At 44.3% G+C, this 21505-nt stretch overlaps 1 protein-coding gene across 3 annotated transcripts in view; it reads right to left on the bottom strand.

Moving 5' to 3' along the window:
- The window catches only part of bin3 (bridging integrator 3), a 135790-nt gene that overhangs the window by 27812 nt on the left and 86473 nt on the right, over nt 1–21505 (bottom strand). For all 3 annotated transcript variants that reach the window (XM_070866154.1, XM_070866155.1, XM_070866157.1), the window contains 2 exons: nt 14630–14771; nt 10237–10371 (listed from right to left, as the gene is read on the bottom strand). In XM_070866154.1, the coding sequence (XP_070722255.1) occupies nt 10237–10371; nt 14630–14771 (277 nt within the window). The remainder of the gene's footprint in view (nt 1–10236; nt 10372–14629; nt 14772–21505) is intronic.

The following is a 21505-nucleotide window of genomic DNA, read 5'->3' as shown; positions in this document are numbered from 1 at the left end:
TAGGATTACACAGCACAGTAACAGTCCATTCGGCCCAAACAGTCCATGCCAGCATTTATGCTCCACTCAAACCTCCTCCCACCTTTCCTCGTCTAACTATCCCCTCAATTCCCTTCTCCCTCACATGCTTATCTCGCCTCTCCTTAGATACATCTGTACTAGTCACTTCAACAAATCCATGTGGTAGTGAGTTCCACATTCTCACCACTCTGCATAAAGAAGTTTCTTCTGAATTCCCTATCTTATATTGATGACCTCTAGTTTTGCTCTTCCCCACAAGTGGAAACATTTTCTGTATCCACTCGATCAAACCCTTTCAGAATTTTAAATACCTCTATTAGGTCACCCCCCAGTCTTCTCTTTTCAAGAGAAAGGAGATCCAGCCTGTTCATCCTTTTCTGATCGCATTTCTAGTATCATCGTTGTAAATTCTTCTTGTACCCTCTTCACTGCCTCTATCAACTTTTTAATAAAATGCCGACCAGACACAGTACTCCAAAAGAATGAAGTAAATGTATCTGTGGAGTGGAGAATTGACATTAGACAGATGTCCCGGTAAAACGCTCACTTACTAGAAAGACGGTCAAGTTAGCATATCTGCCCTGTATGTATGAATTGCAGGGATATGTCATTTTAGAACTACAGAACCTAATTGCACTCAAGTAAGCGTGGGTGACTTCAATTGTAACTAAATGATAATGAAAACACAAAACTTGCCTTGTCTGCCAAACTAGTTTGCCCAATATATACCACTTTCTTCCCCGAGTTGTGCTGGTTCAGTGGAGCATGGTTTTCAGCAAAAACAGGAGAATCTCCAAAATCGCACTCATGACTGTGTGTGTTAGAATGTTTCTTTCATGAATGTGAAAGACTGGCCACTGATCCCAAGTAAAAGATGGAACACATTATTCAAAGCAGGCATTCTCCATTTTCTGTGGGGAACCCCATGTACATCTTGCTGAGAACTTGTTTCACATCTTTTCACATCCCTCAGAAATGTGATGCTTTCTAAGAAACTCAGGAGGATGCAAATTAAAGAGGAAGCATGAACAAGATTAGATCATCGAGAATATTAACAAAAACAATGAGTTTTTCTCCCCCACCCCTCCCCGCACCCCCAAAATAACTGGTATTGTTTGGAATCCCAGCCAGTTTTTAATTCTAACTTGTTTACCCGACAATACACAAGCTGAAATTGAGCGATCCAGAGCTCGTGCTGAATCTATCCACAAATTAAGCATTGCTCCATACTTGTGAATAGTTGACTGGACTGCACAGGGCACGAAGGTGGATGTTGCAACAAAAAAAAAGACCTCAATGCACGACAGTACATCCCCCACAAGAGAAATGCACAACACATCGAGTACTACCAGCTGTTTCCCACATTCACTTTTCAAATACGTGACATCTAGTGGCTGCAATCAAACACTGAACAAACTGGGTCTTTTTTTTGCATGTGTGATAAGGACCAGATAATCTGATTTTGTGATGTTGATTAGAGGGATAAATATTGGCCAGGACACCGGGGATAACTCCCCTGCTCTTCTTCGACATAGTGCCATGGGATCTTTTACGTCCAGCCGAGAGAGCAGACAGGACCTCGGTTTAACGCCTCATTCGAAAGATGGCATCTCCGACAGTGCAGCGCTCCCTCAGAACTGCACTGGAGTGTCAGCCTAGATTTCTGTGCTCAAGTCTCTAAAGTGGGACATGAACCCATGACCTTCTGACTCCGAGAGTGCTCCCCACTGAGCCACGGCTGACACTGAATGAAGAATGCTTATAGCATTATAAACTAATGTTAAAGGGAGTGCAGGAACAGAGACACCTGGAAACTTACATACAGAAATCTTTGAAGGTGGCTGGATAAGTTAATAAGGCTGTTAAAAATGTGCATGAATTCTGGGCTTTACAAAGAGAAATTAAGTACAATAGTAAGGAAGTTATGCTAAATCTTTATATATCACTGGTTGGACCTCACCCGGAGTTTTGTGTCCAATTCTGGGCACCACACGGAGAGAAGAAACCATCTACGAGCAAAGAGAGCCTCGCTATTTCAACTGGGAAGCTGACCTTGAGATTGGACTTGGAAACCAGATTGGTACGAAACCTCATCGGGAGAAGCAGTGAGTAAGCCAGAGGGGTAACTGGTGAGCATTATTCCAGCTGACACATTCTTTAGACCACCGCATAGTGTAAAGAAGTGTCATGTGTCCCAACCAAGCATTAGGGATTGAGTGGGGAGGTTTCTGCACGGATCATAGGCGTACGCACAGTTTGTTGGACAGATTCGGTGGTGCCCGATTGAGCCAAGCAGTGGTGTTTTAATCGTGGGCACTTCACGATGGGGGCCTGTTCAGATGGGCCAGTGTTGTGTGTTGTACTATGTTTGTTTTACGACACCAGGGTGTGTTTTACTGGAAACAGGTGTGTGCTTTAACTTGAATAGAAGCATTGCGATGGTTGAGACTGAAAGATTTGTCTGTAACTGAGTATTCTGTTCACTACTATAATTCCCGGGGTCTAGAACTATTGTAAGGAGGGTGATTCGAAACCACTAAGGGCAAAAACACATACCCACAATGAAAAGCAATTCAAGTGGCAATATCTAGAATGATACAGCACAAAAGGAGGCCATTCAGCCCATCATGCCTGCGCTGGATCTCTGAAAGAGCTATCTAATTAGTCCCACTCCCCTGCTCTTTTCCCATAGCCCTGAAAATTTGCTTTTTAAGTATATATCCACATCCCTTTTGAAAGTTACGAATGAATCTGCTTCCACCGCCCTTTCAGGTAACGCATTCCAGATCACAGCAACTCGCTGAGAAATAAACTTTCTCCTCATCTCCCCTCTGGCTCTTTTGCCAATTATTGTCAATGTGCAGTCTTGCATGTCCACAAACATTTGTTTCTCAATGACACGGCATTTTTAATTGCACTAAAACTATTTATGCAAACAACAGTAAGAAGAAGCATGGACTGACCCGATGCGCTCAGAGTTCTTCAAAAATAAGCCTCGTGGTCAGCAAGACGATTTTGGTTTCCTAAAAGTTAGACTTTTACAAATGTCAGTAGTTCCTTCCCACTCGCACAAAGGTAAAGAACAATTCCACACACGTAGCAAATAACCTTTGAAAGTAACCCGAACTTTCCAACCAAACTGGGACCAACTGTTGCATAAAGACAAAAAAACAGGAATTATCAAAACACTACACATGGGACTTTACTGACATTAAAAACCACAACTACAAATATATTTTCACTGCAGCCAAACAGCAACCTGTTGCAAAATCTGCTCGGAATAAAAGGATTATGTAATTTTCATTCATTTGCAGAAGGAACACACCCGATCAGTAAATTCTGAACTACAGGTGAGCTGTCTGGATTGGTAAATATGACTTCACACATTCCATGCAGGGTTGCAACACTGAATGAACAGGATCTAAGTCCAGATCTTCAATCACGTTCATTCAGATCTCCAAAGGTTTTATTTAAAAGAAGCAAAGAAGAAATTCTGAGTCATTGGCTTTACACAGCATCAGAATATATTTGGATATCTGGTCTTTGCTGAACATGCTCTCACATGGGCAACAGCGGAGGTACTACAGCTTGATTCTGAGCACGAGGGTTTGTTAATGGATACTGTTTTTCATTTACATTTACAACAAACAAATAAATTACCCATCTTCCTTTCTGATGCAGCCTACACACCTGCAACATCATAACCTGTATTTTCTCTGTTTATTTCTAGCATTTGCCGTTTGTCCACTTTATAATAAAGTGGCTCAGTGGGTAGCATTCTCGCCTCTTGAGCCAGAAGGTTGTGGTATGGAGTCCCACTCCAGAGAATTGAGCCCGTAATCTAGGCTGACACTTTCAGTGCAGTACTGAGGGAGCGGGCACAGTCGGAGGTGCCATCTTTTGGATAAGCCGTTAAACCGAGGCCTGTTCTGCCCTCTTAAGTTGGACGTTAAAGATACCAGGGCACTATTTCAAAGAACAGCAGGGGAGTTTCCCTTGGTGTCCTGGGCAAATATTTAACCCTCAATCAACATCACTGAAACAGATAATCTGGTCATTATCACATTGCTGTTTGTGGGAGCTTGCTGTGCGCAAATTGGCTGCTGCGTTTCCCATATTACAAAAGCGACAACACTTCAAAAAGTGCTTCATTTGTTGTAAAGCACTTTGGGATGTCCTGAAGTTGTAAAAGGTGCTATATAAATGCAAGTTCTTTCTTTTCCTTTATGTTCAGGTGGAGCAAGACCTTGAACCTACTTTTACTATTTTGTCACAGGCTTTACTTTTGTGAAGACATGGAACTAGAATGTGGTTTAACACAATCAACATTTCACTGCGGTTTCCAAGGGATCCATCATTTCACGGTGGGCATTTCGCTGCTCCGTTTGATCCTCCTCATAAATTTTTCAATCCAAATCTGTTCTGAGGAAACTTTAAGATCAAACAAGCAGTGTGCATGCACAGCTCTCAAGGCAGTGTGCTGGTCTTCCAACCCCAAAGATCAGGGGGTTTGAATCCCAGCCTCGATCATTTGAACTTGGCTGACCTTTGGCAAGAGTTGCCAGCTCTTGGCCGGGCGAGTGGAGAGAACGCCGCACAGTATCAAGCCACAGAAAAAGGGACGCCATGCTGGCAGAGGCCAGTCCTGCCCCGCAGAAGCAGATCTTTCATCAGGTGGGTTGTGAAGTGGGGGTGCCGACAGCAGAGATTAGCTTCCATCCAAGAAAACCCGGCCCATCTGGCTAAAGGATAAACAGGCAGAAAGGGACCGTCTTTTTTTCAAAACCACTGAAGGTTGTGTCAACAAGCTGCAAGATTGTAATTATTCTCATTTGAGGTAGATTGTTTCATTTATACTTGAGAAATCAGCAAGTAAAATCTGGCAGGTTAATGATACACTTAGATTACAGGTCATTTATCAGATTTGTTTACAGAATATATATGTGGTATTTTGGGAACAATACAAACTTCATTTTTTTTTTTAAAAGCTTGAGATTCGTTGTGACTATTCTGCCTGGCACTGTAGTCCTTGAACCTTTTGTTGGTATGGCTGCTGTATTTTGCAAGTCAGAAGCCAATACGGAAGAACGAATGGAACTAAGAACTATCCGATAATTAATTGGGATTTCAAACAATATGCTAAATAGCCAAGGTTAAAAATTTTCAGGAGATAAGAGAACTGAAATTAGAGGAATGTAATCATCATAGGCGGTCCCCTCAAACGAGGATGATTTGCTTCCACACCAAAAGGGATAAGTTCGCAGATGTTTCAATGAAGAACCCGATATTCCAGTCCTGAACTCCAATTGAAGGGTGGAAGATGCCTGTGCGTGGATTTTTTTAACGTGTGGTGACAGTTGCAAATCAGCCACCACAGGGGCTTGACAGAGCTAGGCCTTTATCCAGTGGCGAGGGTTAACCAGGGCGACTGGAGACCTGCTCTGCTGCACGGACCTAGTGCGCACACATATTGCAGTGTGGACTGACCTGTGCTGCCCCGGGCCCTCTGCTCTTCTGGGCCCTGTACCCTCATTTGCCGCACCTTCGCCACGATCTCTCGCCGCTCCTCCGCCACAAAACATTCACCGCACCTCTGCCACGATCTCTCACCGCACAATACACAATACATTCCATGACTATTCAAACATCCATAGTAGCAAATTCTATGTTTTATTTTTCTCAGCACTAAAGTTAGAAGCTTTAAGGACTGGACACCATCCCAACATAGAGCATTTTGGGATCAGCTAAAGAAAGGTAGCATCAAGGGCAATGCCATCAAAATAATCTTGTGCCAGTGTTATGAATATACTGCCAAGTGTCTGGGAGAAGCCACTGAACAAACCACTGAGGCCAGTAAGGCAGGAGAAAGACCAACAGTTACAGGAGGTTAAAATATAACTGTTGGTCTTTCCAATGCAATCAAGAGGAATGTAAACTGGTTGGCTAAATAGCTTATAACTCTCAAATTCTGTACAGTGACCAGCAAGCTATAGTGAAATCTGTGAGTCAGTGCTCCATCTTCAGCCCACAGATCCTGCTGTGAGACCAAGCTGCAGTGAATGAGTGTCCACCATTTATTGCCCATAGACTATGATGTAAATCAATGTGTTCATGCTCCATCAGTCATCTACACCTTGTTGCAAGACGTGTTTGCGCTTCACCTACAGCCCCGCACCACCACCAGTGTAAGGTAGAGCATAGATTTTATTTAATCTTCACTGATCACAGCTGGATTTCTCTGCGATCCTGTGGATCGAATAATTTGTCAAACGGCGATCACCTTGGGTCAGTTTGACTGATTCTGCACAATTACCAACGTGGAAATCTGCTCACACGCTCATTATAAGTGAGCTGATTGCTATATAATTTACTGTGCAACATTTCACTCTTGTGGTACTGAACTGCCAGAACACTGTTGCTGAACATTCCTGCCAGCACACCCAGGTTCTTAAGAACATAAGAATTAGGAGCAGGAGGCCATACGGCTCCTCGAATCTGTTCCGCCATTCAATAAGATCACGGCTGATGTTCTACATCAACTCCTTACTCTATTTCCCAAGAGTTCAAAAATCTATCTATCAGCCTTGAATATATTTAACGATTCAGCTTCCACAGACCTCTGGGATCGAGAATTTCAAAGATTCACCACCCCGAGTGATGAAGTTCTCCTCATCCCAGTCCTAAAAGACCGACCCCTTACTGTGATCCCTGGTTCTAGACTCCCCAGCCAGAAGCCAGAGCCCAGCCGGAGACTATGCTAAGTTCTAGTCTTTTCTTGTTAGAAAGGTGATGCCTAAAAAAATTGGTGCATGTTACAATAGTCTATACTATGAATACCGGCATAACTTACTGCATACAGAAAACCAGGAAATACATTTTCCGGAGAGGAATAAAATAGTTTGCTCTTTGTTGTTTTGTTTGAATAATTTTAACAGGCAGGTATAGTCTCCGGAAAATCCCAAATACTGTAGAACCCATTAGAATGTTATTCAAAATTAATGCAAAACCAAACACAATGGGTTGCACCAAAGGGAATATACCTAATCAAAGAAAGTTTCTGGTAAGCAAATCAGACTGGAAAATAAATCCTATTTTTTTGCCTTAAGTTTTTAGTGTCAGTCATGGCTCAGTGGGTAGCATCCTCACCTCTGAATCAGATGGTTGTGGGTTCACATCCCCCTCCAGAGACTTCAGCACAAAAATCCGGGCTGACACTTCCAGTGCAGTACCGAGGGAGTGCTGCACTGTAGGAGGTGCTGCTTTCGGATGAAACGTTAAACCGAGGCCCCGCCTGTCATCTCAGGTGGACGTAAAAAATCCCATGACACTATGTTGAAGAGCAGGGGAGTTTTTCCCCGGTTTCCTGGGCCAATATTTATCCTTCAATCAACATCACAAAAACAGATTATCTGGTCATCATCACTTTGCTATTTGTGGCAAATCGGCGAGGTCCCGGCCTGCAAGACCATCAGCAGGTCGGGACCATTGGAGGGAGCAGTGTGCCGCGACATACCACTGCAGGGAGCAGCGCGTGCTGCTGCAGGAGGGCGACGGCTGACTGTAGTGCGGGCAAGTACAGCAGGAGTGGCAAAGGAGCGGCAAGAGCTTGTAGATGGAAGTGACCGGGGTCCAGGAGAGGCGCGAGTTTGGGGCTCAGAAGAGGAGAGAGACCAGGAGCAGCACGGGCCTAGTGTGTGCGCACTGGGTCCGTGCAGCAGAGCTGGTCTCCAGTTGTCTTGGGTAATCCTTGCCACTGGACCAAGACCTGGCTCTGTCAAGCCTGTGTGGTGGCTGGTGTGCAACTGCAACCACACATTAAAAAAATCCACACACAGCATCTTCCACCCTTCAAGATGTAGTTCGGCATCTGGAATATTAGGTCCTTCATTGAAACATCTGTGAACTCATCCCTTATTGGCGTGGAAGCAAGTCATCCTCGCTTCGAGGGACTGCCTATGATGATGATTTGTGGCATCTTGCTGTGCGCAAATGGCTGCTGCTTTTCCAACATTACAACAGTGACTACACTCCAAAAGTACTTTGTTGACTGTAAAGCGCTTTGAAACGACTTGAGTTCGTGAAAGGCGCAATACAAATGCAAGATGTCTTTCCTTTCCATTTCCAATCGGATAAAACACAAAGCAATTGAATTCCTAGGTGAGATTCATCCAATTACTGGAGAACAGGAGTCCAAATCCTTCACACCAAGATATTCTTATTAATATTTAGTACCACATACAGGAGTAAAATATTTATATAACAATTATAGATTGAAGAAATTCTGAAAAAGGCTCCTTCAGAAATGTGCACTGTGTTACTTGGAAACCTCAGTCTAAAGCAAGTTATTTTCTCGTTTAAGCATTTCACGTAGAAAAAATTATTATTGTATATCAATTGTCACACTCAGCACTCCTGATGGCTCACCTGATAACTGAGCCTTACTGACCCAGAGATTCCTGCTTCAATCTCCGGTGTGTGGTGCTAGCCGATATTAGCCAGTGTAGCGTGGCTGCTACAAGAGAGAAGAAATTGCTTGCTGGAAAATGGGAATGAGGATGGGTTTAGGATCAGAGATGCCTCTGTAGAATATCCCACCTGAGTCGAAAAGATTCAGGACAGGCAGCAAGAGAAACTTTTTTTTCCCTCTCTGCAGAGGGTTGTGAGGCTGCGGAATCACAATTGGATCACAGCCATCTTTATAAAGAGTGGTAGGCCTTGTTGACATTTACGTTGCTTAAACTATGTGTTCGTAAACCTAGCTCTATATTTATGGAGCTGCAGGTCCACAAATATGGATGTCAGGAAATACACCCTCATACAAAATGGTCGTAGAAGTATGGAATTCTCTCCGACAAAAAGCTAATCGGAGTTAGCGATTGAAACAAAGGCTATGTCCACATGCAAGAAGAGGTTAGATAGGTGGTTGAAGGTACAAGGGATAATGGGAGGTGGGAAAAGGGCAGGCACATGGGATTAGGATACTGTTCGCGTGGAGGATAAACACCAACATGGAGTGGGTGGGCCGAACGGCCTGTTTCTGTGTTGTAAATTCTATGCAATTCTATGTAACAATGGCTTATTGGGCGATGTGCCAGAGGACAGTTGGGGTCTGCAGATGCATACTGTAGCATGTCAGTGCCTTCGCAAGGGGGCAATCACTGGGTGCAGTCAGTCAGTCTGTAATCTAAGCAATCACAGTGATTCCCATGTTAAGGAGTTAATGTGCTGCAAAGGGATCCCCTTGTCTGGTGTCATTCAGTGTGTCTCCTGTTCTGAAACCAAAGACTTGGAACGAGATTATCTTATTGACAAAATATCCCTGCAGTTACAGCGTCCAAACAGACCACAAGTCACTGGTTTGATTCCCAGTCTGTGCTGCATTAGCAAATCTCAGGCAGGGCAACATTTGGGACCTGACAACTGATCTCAGAAACCTTTAAATATAAAATCAGATGGGATTCCCACTTCTGATCAGTATTAAGTGATTCCCGCTGGTGCGTGTGTGTGTAGGTACATGAAAGAATGGATGGGGATGTTGGTCAGGAACAGGACTGGACTCCACTGTGATGCCTTCCAAAGTGGATGAGCCTCCCAATAGCCAGTAAGATTTTACATGAAGAATAGCCACTTGAACAAGGTACCAGAGTTCAGTCAGCACTCGCAGTTATACCTCGTCGAGGGCTGGTGCCTTCAGAAAAGAGGAGTAAAGTGGGAAGGAATAAGCTGCTGTGTCTGGCAACCATTACTGCCTCATCTCGGCCTTTGGAAACATTTCAGCACCTGACCTTCCAGAACGTATTGCTTCAATCCCAAATAGTGATTTTAGTAACCAAAATTGAAAAATCATAAAAGCTGCATGGCAATTAGAGTGAGAGAGTATAAGATGTCCATAAAATATCCAAAGATTTAAACAGTCGGTTCCCATTTTCTCTCTCAGATTACTGCATTCTATTCAAACGTTTGTCCTCACCGACTCGCGAAACACAGCAAACTGTGAAACATCATGCAAAGCACTAAAACCACTTCAAACAAACTGAAAAGCATATCCCCTGAAACAACGGCCCATCGCTATCAACGGATCTGAACGGCTACCAACAGAACCCATTCTGCTCCAGCACTGGAGAGATAACTGGCTGATACCGAGCCACTGGTAAGCGATAGCGAGGAAACAGACAGCGCGAGAGTTGGGAAAAGTCAAGCCTGTGTGGTGCCTACCTGTGCACGAATTAGAGCTTCAAAGCTCGGCTGAAAGTAATCAATGCGACTATTGTAAAATTTTGGCATCTCTTCAAGCAGTTGCTTGTTTTTGGCTTCAAAATCTTCGCGGACTGGCCTCAGCTCCTCTTTAGCCTAGAAATTAAAAACAACCTAAGAAATGTGATCTTCGGGTTTTGTACCAGATTTTAAATCGGCCATGAGGAACGAGAGCTGGAAATAGCTGTGAAGAGGGAAAACAATGGATTGGCCACTGCTGAGATCAGCTGATTCTTACTGACTTTGAGACTAATTCTCAACATTCATTGCTAACACAATATTCAATCTGGTTGTGGAACTATGTTTTAATCAATTAACAGCCTGCACACAAATGATATATTTATTTGTGGTCCCACTAAAAGGGAGCGGGATCAGCGAAAAGCAAAGACAGAAATATAGAAACATAGAAACATAGAAAATAGGTGCAGGAGTAGGCCATTCAGCCCTTCTAGCCTGCACCGCCATTCAATGAGTTCATGGCTGAACATGCAACTTCAGTACCCCATTCCTGCTTTCTCGCCATACCCCTTGATCCCCCTAGTAGTAAGGACTATATCTAAATCCTTTTTGAATATATTTAGTGAATTGGCCTCAACAACTTTCTGTGGTAGAGAATTCCACAGGTTCACCACTCTCTGGGTGAAGAAGTTTCTCCTCATCTCGGTCCTAAATGGCTTACCCCTTATCCTTAGACTGTGACCCCTGGTTCTGGACTTCCCCAACATCGGGAACATTCTTCCTTCATCTAACCTGTCCAATCCCGTCAGAATTTTAAACGTTTCTATGAGGTCCCCTCTCATTCTTCTGAACTCCAGTGAATACAAGCCCAGTTGATCCAGTCTTTCTTGATAGGTCAGTCCCGCCATCCCGGGAATCAGTCTGGTGAACCTTCGCTGCACTCCCTCAATAACAAGAATGTCCTTCCTCAGGTTAGGAGACCAAAACTGTACACAATACTCCAGGTGTGGCCTCACCAAGGCCCTGTACAACTGTAGCAACACCTCCCTGCCCCTGTACTCAAATCCCCTCGCTATGAAGGCCAACATGCCATTTGCTTTCTTAACAGCCTGCTGTACCTGCATGCCAACCTTCAATAACTGATGTACCATGACACCCAGGTCTCGTTGCAACTCCCCTTTTCCTAATCTGTCACCATTCAGATAATAGTCTGTCTCTCTGTTTTTACCACCAAAGTGGACAACCTCACATTTATCCACATTATACTTCATCTGCCATGCATTTGCCCACTCACCTAACCTATCCAAGTCGCTCTGCAGACTCATAGCATCCTCCTCGCAGCTCACACTGCCACCTAACTTAGTGTCATCCGTAAATTTGGAGATACTACATTTAATCCCCTCGTCTAAATCATTAATATACAGTGTAAACAGCTGGGGCCCCAGCACAGAACCTTGCGGTACCCCACTACTCACCGCCTGCCATTCTGAAAAGTACCCATTTACTCCTACTCTTTGCTTCCTGTCTGACAACCATTTTTCAATCCATGTCAGCACACTACCCCCAATCCCATGTGCTTTAACTTTGCACATTAATTTCTTGTGTGGAACCTTGTCGAAAGCCTTCTGAAAGTCCAAATATACCACATCAAATGGTTCTCCCTTGTACACTCTACTGGAAACATCCTCAAAAAATTCCAGAAGATTTGTCAAGCATGATTTCCCTTTCACAAATCCATGCTGACTTGGACCTATCATGTCACCTCTTTCCAAATGCGCTGCTATGACATCCTTAATAATTGATTCCATCATCTTACCCACTACCGATGTCAGGCTGACCGGTCTATAATTCCCTGTTTTCTCTCTCCCTCCTTTTTTAAAAAGTGAGGTTACATTAGCTACCCTCCACTCGATAGGAACTGATCCAGAGTCAATGGAATGTTGGAAAATGACTGTCAATGCATCCGCTATTTCCAAGGCCACCTCCTTAAGTACTCTGGGATGCAGTCCATCAGGCCCTGGAGATTTATCGGCCTTCAATCCCATCAATTTCCCCAACACAATTTCCCGACTAATAAGGATTTCCCTCAGTTCCTCCTTACTAGACCCTCTGACCCCTTTTATATCCGGAAGGTTGTTAGTGTCCTCCTTAGTGAATACCGAACCAAAGTACTTGTTCAATTGATCCGCCATTTCTTTGTTCCCCGTTATGACTTCCCCTGATTCTGACAGCAGGGGACCTACATTTGTCTTTACTAACCTTTTTCTCTTTACATATCTATAGAAACTTTTGCAATCCGTCTTAATGTTCCCTGCAAGCTTCTTCTCGTACTCCATTTTCCCTGCTCTAATCAAACCCTTTGTCCTCCGCTGCCGAGTTCTAAATTTCTCCCAGTCTCCGGGTTCGCTGCTATTTCCGGCCAATTTGTATGCCACTTCCTTGGCTTTAATACTATCCCTGATTTCCCTTGATAGCCACGGTTGACCCACCTTCACTTTTTTATTTTTATGCCAGACAGGAATGTACAATTGTTGTAGTTCATCCATGCGGTCTCTAAATGTCTGCCATTGCCCATCCACAGTCAACCCCTTCAGTATCATTCGCCAATCTATCCTAGCCAATTCACGCCTCATACCTTCAAAGTTACCCTTCTTTAAGTTCTGGACCATGGTCTCTGAATTAACTGTTTCATTCTCCATCCTAATGCAGAATTCCACCATATTATGGTCACTCTTCCCCAAGGGGCCTCGCACAACGAGATTGCTAATTAATTCTCTCTCATTACACAACACCCAGTCTAAGATGGCCTCTCCCCTAGTTGGTTCCGCGACATATTGGTCTAGAAAACCATCCCTTATGCACTCCAGGAAATCCTCCACCGTATTGCTTCCAGTTTGGTTAGCCCAATCTATGTGCATATTAAAGTCACCCATTATAACTGCTGCACCCTTATTGCATGCACCCATAATTTCTTGTTTGATGCCCTCCCTAACATCACTACTACTGTTTGGAGGTCTGTACACAACTCCCACAAACGTTTTTTGCTCTTTGGTGTTCTGCAGCTCGACCCATATAGATTCCACATCATTCAAGCTAATGTCATTCCTAACTATTGTATTAATCTCCTCTTTAACCAGCAATGCTACCCCACCTCCTGTTCCTTTTATTCTATCCTTCCTGAATGTTGAATACCCCTGGATGTTGAGTTTCCAGCCCTGATCATCCTGGAGCCACGTCTCCGTAATCCCAATCACATCATATTTGTTAACATCTATTTGCACAGTTAATTCATCCTTAACATCTATTTGCACAGTTAATTCATTAAATATGTGAAGAAAGATAATTATGTACATTGCAAGAAGAATTCAATCAGCCAAAGATAACCAGTCGAAATAATTTAGCCTTTTGAGGACCTCAACAGCATTTCAGATTGAGTGGTGCTGTCAGCTGTGTGCACTCTGTCCGAGTAATCTGCAGAATTAACTTGCTCTGAATGAGCACGTGAGATCTTGGTTTAGCGGTAATTAACCCGGATAAGCTGCCTCATGTGCAAAACTGTCAGATTAAGGCCAAGAAATTCGGGTCATTTGTGCCTCTCATTGACGCTAACAGGGCGTAAACGATTTTTCGCCCGGGTGGGGCGCTACAAACGACCCCCGCTGAATTCGTCGGGAGTTTGGTGCCAGCGGTAACCCCGAGCGCCCCACTCTGCTGTGCCTCGTTAGCGCCCCAGACCCTAAATTGGGTATCGCCCCCTGAAGCTGTCACTGCCCATTGTCTTAAACCGGCGGCCAGTTGCTCGCGGGGCGTAAATTAAAGGTGTGGGCCTTTTAAAAAAAAAAAAAAATTAGGACGAGTTTGTCCTTGGGAAAAAAAAAATCTATTGCTGCTTTTTCCCCCTCTCTCGTTTATACTGCACTTGGTTGGAACAGTTCCTATTTTACAATCACTCTCTCTGGCTCACTTTGCATTGGAAAATAGGGTCCAAAGTTAATGTGGTGTGTATTTAAACTCTTGCCAACCTTTCCATACCCTCCCTGAAAGTGCGACATCCCCACTGACACCTGGGAGTCCCTGGCCAAAGACCGCCCTAAGTGGAGGAAGTGCATCCGGGAGGGTGTTGAGCTCCTCGAGTCTCGTCGCCGAGAGCATGCAGAAATCAAGCGTAGGCAACGGAAGAAGCATGCGGCAAACCAGACTCCTCGCCCATCGTTTCCTTCAACCACTGTCTGTTCCACCTGTGACAGAGACTGTGGTTCTCGTATTGGACTGTTCAGCCACCTAAGGACTCATGCTAAGAGTGGAAGCAACTCTTCCTCGATTCCGAAGGATTGCCTATGATGTTGTTGATGATTCCTTACAAAAAGTGCCACGGAGAGTCTTGTTCCCACCTTACCTGGTGAAGCTTCACAAGCACTGGGCCAGATTTCTCCTTCTCTTCATACTTTTCCACCTTGGACTGCAATCTTTTATAGTCCTGCAAGGTCTGTTCTCGTCTCTTCACTGCCATGTTCAGACTTGGAAAAACGTTACTGAACCTTGATAACAGAAAACAAATGAGGAAAAGCTGTTAAATTGTCGCAGTTATGGACTCAATGATGGTACAATCAGTTATAAAGCCTGCCAGGCACTTTCACTCCGAGTCAGAAGGTTGTGGGGTCAAATCCAACACCAAGCTATCTACGTGTAGCACCGAGGGAATGCTACATTGCCAGAGGTGTCATTTTTCCACAAGTGATACTCAACGAGGGCCCCGTCTGCCTGTTTAGGTGGATGTAAAAGATCCCAAGGCATAATCCAATGTAGTTCTTCTCAAGTCCTCATCAACATATTTTCTCAAACAACCATCGAAAAAGCCCCAGACTGATGGGTCATTAATCTCACTTATTGTTTGTGGGACCTGACTGTGTGTGAATAGTCTGTTGAGTTTGCCTATGTACAAACAGTGATTGCACTTTTAAAGTACTTCATTGTATCGGAAGAACTTTTAGGACATTCTGAGGATCGGATAGACACTATATAAAGGTAAGTTCATTCTTTTTAATTACTTGGTGACCAAGTCCGAACCAATAACTCACTGCTACTTAACATGGCATAAGGATCAAAAGTGGGTAAATGGATTTGAGGTGCAGGTCAGCCAAGATGAAGGTGAATGGTGGAATGGGTTCGAGGGGCTGAATGGTCAACAATGACTCTACTAGATACCATCTCCCTCCTGCGGACTGAAGATGATGCGAAGCAAATTAGTTCGACAAAGTGGCTTTGCACATCATCTATAGAGGATGGTTTTGAAGCATAAGCGGTGCCAATATTTAAGGAAATATCTGTAAATGATGTCCACTGGAAATGGATGTATTGGACCATTTTAAATACCTTTATACACGTGTCTGTTCTGAGAAGGTTACACAACGCGCATGTTAAACCGTTCTTTTTTTAAGATGCTGACAGACTTGCTGCATTTTCTATTTTCACTTCGGATTTCCAGGACCCGCGCAGCATCTTCCCCGAGCATTCCCAGGTCACTGCCACAAGCAGCACAATGTTACCACAAAAATGCACCTCAACGCTGAAGCTGTACGAGGTCCCCCTTTCAGCAACCATGCGATATGCTGCTTTAGTACACGGCCAGAGATCACAGGGACCTCCGCAAATCAACACAAACGTGCTCAGATTCGGAGGAGCTTAACGCTCAACAGTTTCACTGCAGATGCATAAAAGTACATCATCACAACACAAACTGGGCAGAACTAACCGTGTCAGTGACCAGGAAGTAAGTCCCTTTACTGCTATGCTTTTGGCCAAAACTAACATATACATCATTTGCGTACTAATTTTGAGTTTTTCTCTTTTAATTAGAAACTTAAATGAAGCAATTTTTGTGCTGGGCTAAAGTATTTGTTCTGAAACTAAAACCCAGATGAGTTTTATTTTTCCATTTGGTGGGGTGTCCTTTCGCTTTGGGAGGGACAGAACAGTTTGGGCTGCTGGCTTCTTCTGCCTCGTGGTGAGCAGCAGCAGCTCACAGGACGTGTTCTTTTGTCGGGGAAGGACACGAGCTGCCAATTTGCCCTCCCACTGGAAATGGAACGTTTTTCAATGCGGCACAAAGCTTCTCACCAGAGAGTGGTGAGAATATGGAACTCGCTCCCACAGGTCAGTCAAGATGAAGTTGAATGGCGGAACGGGTTCGAGGGGCTGAATGACCAGTTGGTGCTCCAATGTACTGAAGGGAAAGCTTGACAAGTACATAAGGGAGAAAGGAATAGAGGGTTATGCTGATAGTTAGATGAGGGAAGATGCTCGAGCAATAACACTGGCATGGACTGGTTGGGTCGATTGGCCGGTTTTTGTGCAGTATATTCTATGTAATATACCCTATGCAGTACACTCTATGTAAACTTGAGGTCATCGAAAACTCGGCAGCCCGTGTCCTAACTCGCACCAAGTACCGCTCACCAATCACCCCTGTGCTCGCTGACCTACATAGGAACATAAGAAATAGGAGTAGGAGTCGGCCATTTGGCCCCTTGAGCCTGCTCCGCCATTTAATAAGATGATGGCTGATCTGATCTTGGGCTCAGCTCCACTTCTCTGCCGTTCCCCATAACCCTTGGCTGCCATTGGCTCCCGGTTAAGCAATGGCTCGATTTCAAAATTCTCATCCTTGTTTACAAATCCCTCTCTGGCCTCGCTGCTCCATATCTCTGTAATTTCCTTCAACCTCACAACCCCCTCCCCCACCCCCGAGATGTATGCGCTCCTCAAATTCTGCCCTCTTGTGTATTCCTGCTCAACCATTGGCGGCTGTGCCTTCTGTTGCCTGGGCCCTAAGCTCTGGACCTCCCTCCCTAAACCTCTCTAACTCTCTTTCTTCCTTTAAGACACTGCTGAAAACCGACCTCTTTGGTCACCTGCCATAATTTCTTCTTATGTGGCTCGGTGTCAAATTTATTGTTTTGTCTTTTAACTCCTGTGAAGCGCCCTGGGATGTTTTACTATGTTAAAGGTGCTATATAAATACACGTTGTTGTTCTAAGGATGAATGCCAGTGGAGACTGGAACCTGAACCATGATGAGAAAACATAGCTATGAGGAGAGACTAACCACTCTGAAACACTTTCCACTCTCAGAGCTGAGGAGTTTTAGTCAAGCTTTTTTTTTTAAAAAAAAAGAAAGTTAGAAGGGTTTGGATAAGATCACTAAGGAAATACTATTTCCTCTGGTTGGAATGGAACTCGCTACCACTACTCACTAGAAGGGTTTGGATAAGATCACTAAAGAAATACAATTTCCTCTGGTTGGAGAGTCAATGATGAGGGGTCAGTAATTTATAACTGTAACAAGAGAGTAAGGAGAGAGGTGGGGAGTTAATCCTTTATACAGAGGGTTGTTGGAACATGTTCTGCTTTGCCACAAGGAGCAGTTGAAGGAAAGGCCATTGCATCTCATGAGGGAAAAATGGATAAATATTTGAATCAGAGAAAGATCCTGGGCTACAGGGAAGAGACTGGGACAGCAGGGTTTGTTTTACATTGCTCTGGCAAACAGCTGGCACAGACATAATGGGCCGAATAGCCTCCTTCTGTGCTGTAACCATTCTATTGCTCGTCACTCTCTCTACATCCGAGCTGGTCGGCTACTGGGCACCTGTGAGAATAGCAGGTCACCTGCTGAAATATACAGTTGCTGTTGCAAGGAGTTCCTTTTTAAGAGTTTATACATGTCTTTTCTCAACTGCATACCACGGTTACTTTAACTATCCATGAAAAAAGCTGCTAAATCAGCAGTGACAAAAGTGGACCAATTCACCAGCTTGTGCAGGTCTATTGGGCTGGTTAGCGTATTTCGATTAAAACACGAACAATGCCCAAGTGTAAGAAACACGTCCCAAACAAGCACTGGTGGACCCTGCTCTTAATTAGAGAGATTCTTTTAAAAGGTATATGGTGAGCAACTCCCAATGAGAGATCTTCATCTGCATGTTATACGGTGATATTCCCAGCAGGATAGGTCACCAAGTCGGTGGAGATATAATTTTGTTGAAATGCTGGTACTGGACATTCGTTTCCACCAATAGGTGTCGTACTATCAGTTCAAAAGAATTTCCTTTTCAAAGAAAATCACAAAAATCGGAATTATATAGAATGACGTAGATGTTACAGCACAGAAAGAGGCCGTTCTGCCCAATAGGTACATGCCAGTGTTTATTCCCCGCATGAGCATCCTCCCTATTACTAGGCAGTCCCTCGTAACAAGGATGACGCTCTTCACACCAAAAAAAGATGGACTCACAGGTGCTACAATGAGTTACAGTTAAAGGGTGGAAGATGCTTGTGTGTGGATTTTATTAACGCGTGGTGACCGTTGCACATCAGCCACCACACGGGCTTGACAGAGCTAGGCCTTGGTCCAGTGGCGAGGATGACCAAGACGACTGGAGACCAAGCTCTGTTGCGCTTTCCCTGGGCCCCGACCCCGCCGCTGTTAAATGCTGCATCGCTCCTGGGCCACGACTCCTCCGTTGTTAAATGATGCGCCACTCCTGAGGCCATGACCACTCTGATATAGGTAAAAAAAGGGATGAGGTCCTACGAAAAGAATTTAAGGAGCTAGGAGCTAAATTAAAAAGTAGGACCTCAAAAGTAGTAATCTCGGGATTGCTACCAGTGCCACGTGCTAGTCAGAGTAGAAATCGCAGGATAGCGCAGATGAATACATGGCTTGAGCAGTGGTGCAGCAGGGAGGGATTCAAATTCTTGGGGCATTGAAACCGGTTCTGGGGGAGGTGGGACCAGTACAAACCGGACGGTCAGCACCTGGGCAGGTCCGGAACCAATGTCCTAGGGGGAGTGTTTGCTAGTGCTGTTGGGGAGGAGTTAAACTAATATTGCAAGGGGATGGGAACCTATACAGGGAGACAGAGGGAGACAAAAAGGAGGCAAAAGCAAAAGACAGAAAGGAGATGAGGAAAAGTGGAGGGCAGAGAAACCCAAGGCAAAGAACAAAAAGGGCCACTGTACAGCAAAATTCTAAAAGGACAAAGGGTGTTAAAAAAGCAAGCCTGAAGGCTTTGTGTCTTAATGCAAGGAGTATCCGCAATAAGGTGGATGAATTAATTGTGCAAATAGATGTTAACAAATATGATGTGATTGGGATTACGGAGACGTGGCTCCAGGATGATCAGGGCTGGGAACTCAACATCCAGGGGTATTCAACATTCAGGAAGGATAGAATAAAAGGAAAAGGAGGTGGAGTAGCATTGCTGGTTAAAGAGGAGATTAATGCAATAGTTAGGAAAGACATTAGCTTGGATGATGTGGAATCTATATGGGTAGAGCTGCAGAACACTAAAGGGCAAAAATCGTTAGTGGGAGTTGTGTACAGACCTCCAAACAGTAGTAGTGATGTTGGGGAGGGCATCAAACAGGAAATTAGGAGTGCATGCAATAAAGGTGCAGCAGTTATAATGGGTGACTTTAATATGCACATAGATTGGGCTAGCCAAACTGGAAGCAATACGGTGGAGGAGGATTTCCTGGAATGCATAAGGGATGGTTTTCTAGACCAATATGTCGAGGAACCAACTAGGGGGGAGGCCATCTTAGACTGGGTGTTGTGTAATGAGAGAGGATTAATTAGCAATCTCATTGTGCGAGGCCCCTTGGGGAAGAGTGACCATAATATGGTGGAATTCTGCATTAGGGTGGAGAATGAAACAGTTAATTCAGAGACCATGGTCCAGAACTTAAAGAAGGGTAACTTTGAAGGTATGAGGCATGAATTGGCTAAGATAGATTGGCTAATGATACTTAAGGGGTTGACTGTGGATGGGCAATGGCAGACATTTAGAGAACGCATGGATGAATTACAACAATTGTACATTCCTGTCTGGCGTAAAAATAAAAAAGGGAAGGTGGCTCAACCGTGGCTATCTAGGGAAATCAGGGATAGTATTAAAGCCAAGGAAGTGGCATACAAATTGGCCAGAAATAGCAGCGAACCTGGGGACTGGGAGAAATTTAGAACTCAGCAGAGGAGGACAAAGGGTTTGATTAGGGTAGGGAAAATGGAGTACGAGAAGAAGCTTGCAGGGAACATTAAGGCGGATTGCAAAAGTTTCTACAGGTATGTAAAGAGAAAGAGGTTAGTAAAGACAAACGTAGGTCCCCTGCAGTCAGAATCAGGGGAAGTCATAACGGGGAACAAAGAAATGGCAGACCAATTGAACAAGTACTTTGGTTCAGTATTCACTAAGGAGGACACAAACAACCTTCCGGATATAAAAGTGGTCAGAGGGTCTATTAAGGAGGAGGAACTGAGGGAAATCTTTATTAGTCGGGAAATTGTGTTGGGGAAATTGATGGGATTGAAGGCCGATAAATCCCCAGGGCCTGATGGACTGCATCCCAGAGTACTTAAGGAGGTGGCCTTGGAAATAGCGGATGCATTGACAGTCATTTTCCAACATTCCATTGACTCTGGATCAGTTCCTATCGAGTGGAGGGTAGCCAATGTAACCCCACTTTTTAAAAAAGGAGGGAGAGAGAAAGCAGGGAATTATAGACCGGTCAGCCTGACCTCAGTAGTGGGTAAAATGATGGAATCAATTATTAAGGATGTCATAGCAGCGCATTTGGAAAATGGTGACATGATAGGTCCAAGTCAGCATGGATTTGTAAAAGGGAGATCATGCTTGACAAATCTTCTGGAATTTTTTGAGGATGTTTCCAATAAAGTGGACAAAGGAGTACCAGTTGATGTGGTATATTTGGACTTTCAGAAGGCTTTCGACAAGGTCCCACACAGGAGACTAATGTGCAAAGTTAAAGCACATGGGATTGGGGGTAGTGTGCTGACGTGGATTGAGAACTGGTTGTCAGACAGGAAGCAAAGAGTAGGAGTAAATGGGTACTTTTCGGAATGGCAGGCAGTGACTAGTGGGGTACCACAGGGTTCTGTGCTGGGGCCCCAGCTGTTTACATTGTACATTAATGATTTAGACGAGGGGATTAAATGTAGTATCTCCAAATTTGCGGATGACACTAAGTTGGGTGGCAGTGTGAGCTGCGAGGAGGATGCTATGAGGCTACAGAGTGACTTGGATAGATTAGGTGAGTGGGCAAATGCGTGGCAGATGAAGTATAATGTGGATAAATGTGAGGTTATCCACTTTGGTGGTAAAAACAGAGAGACAGACTATTATCTGAATGGTGACAGATTAGGAAAAGGGAAGGTGCAACGAGACCTGGGTGTCATGGTACATCAGTCATTG

This window comes from Pristiophorus japonicus, chromosome 22 (assembly GCF_044704955.1).
Source record: "Pristiophorus japonicus isolate sPriJap1 chromosome 22, sPriJap1.hap1, whole genome shotgun sequence".
NCBI classification, from domain to species: Eukaryota; Metazoa; Chordata; class Chondrichthyes; family Pristiophoridae; genus Pristiophorus; species Pristiophorus japonicus.
This window is presented reverse-complemented; position numbering and strand designations above follow the sequence as displayed.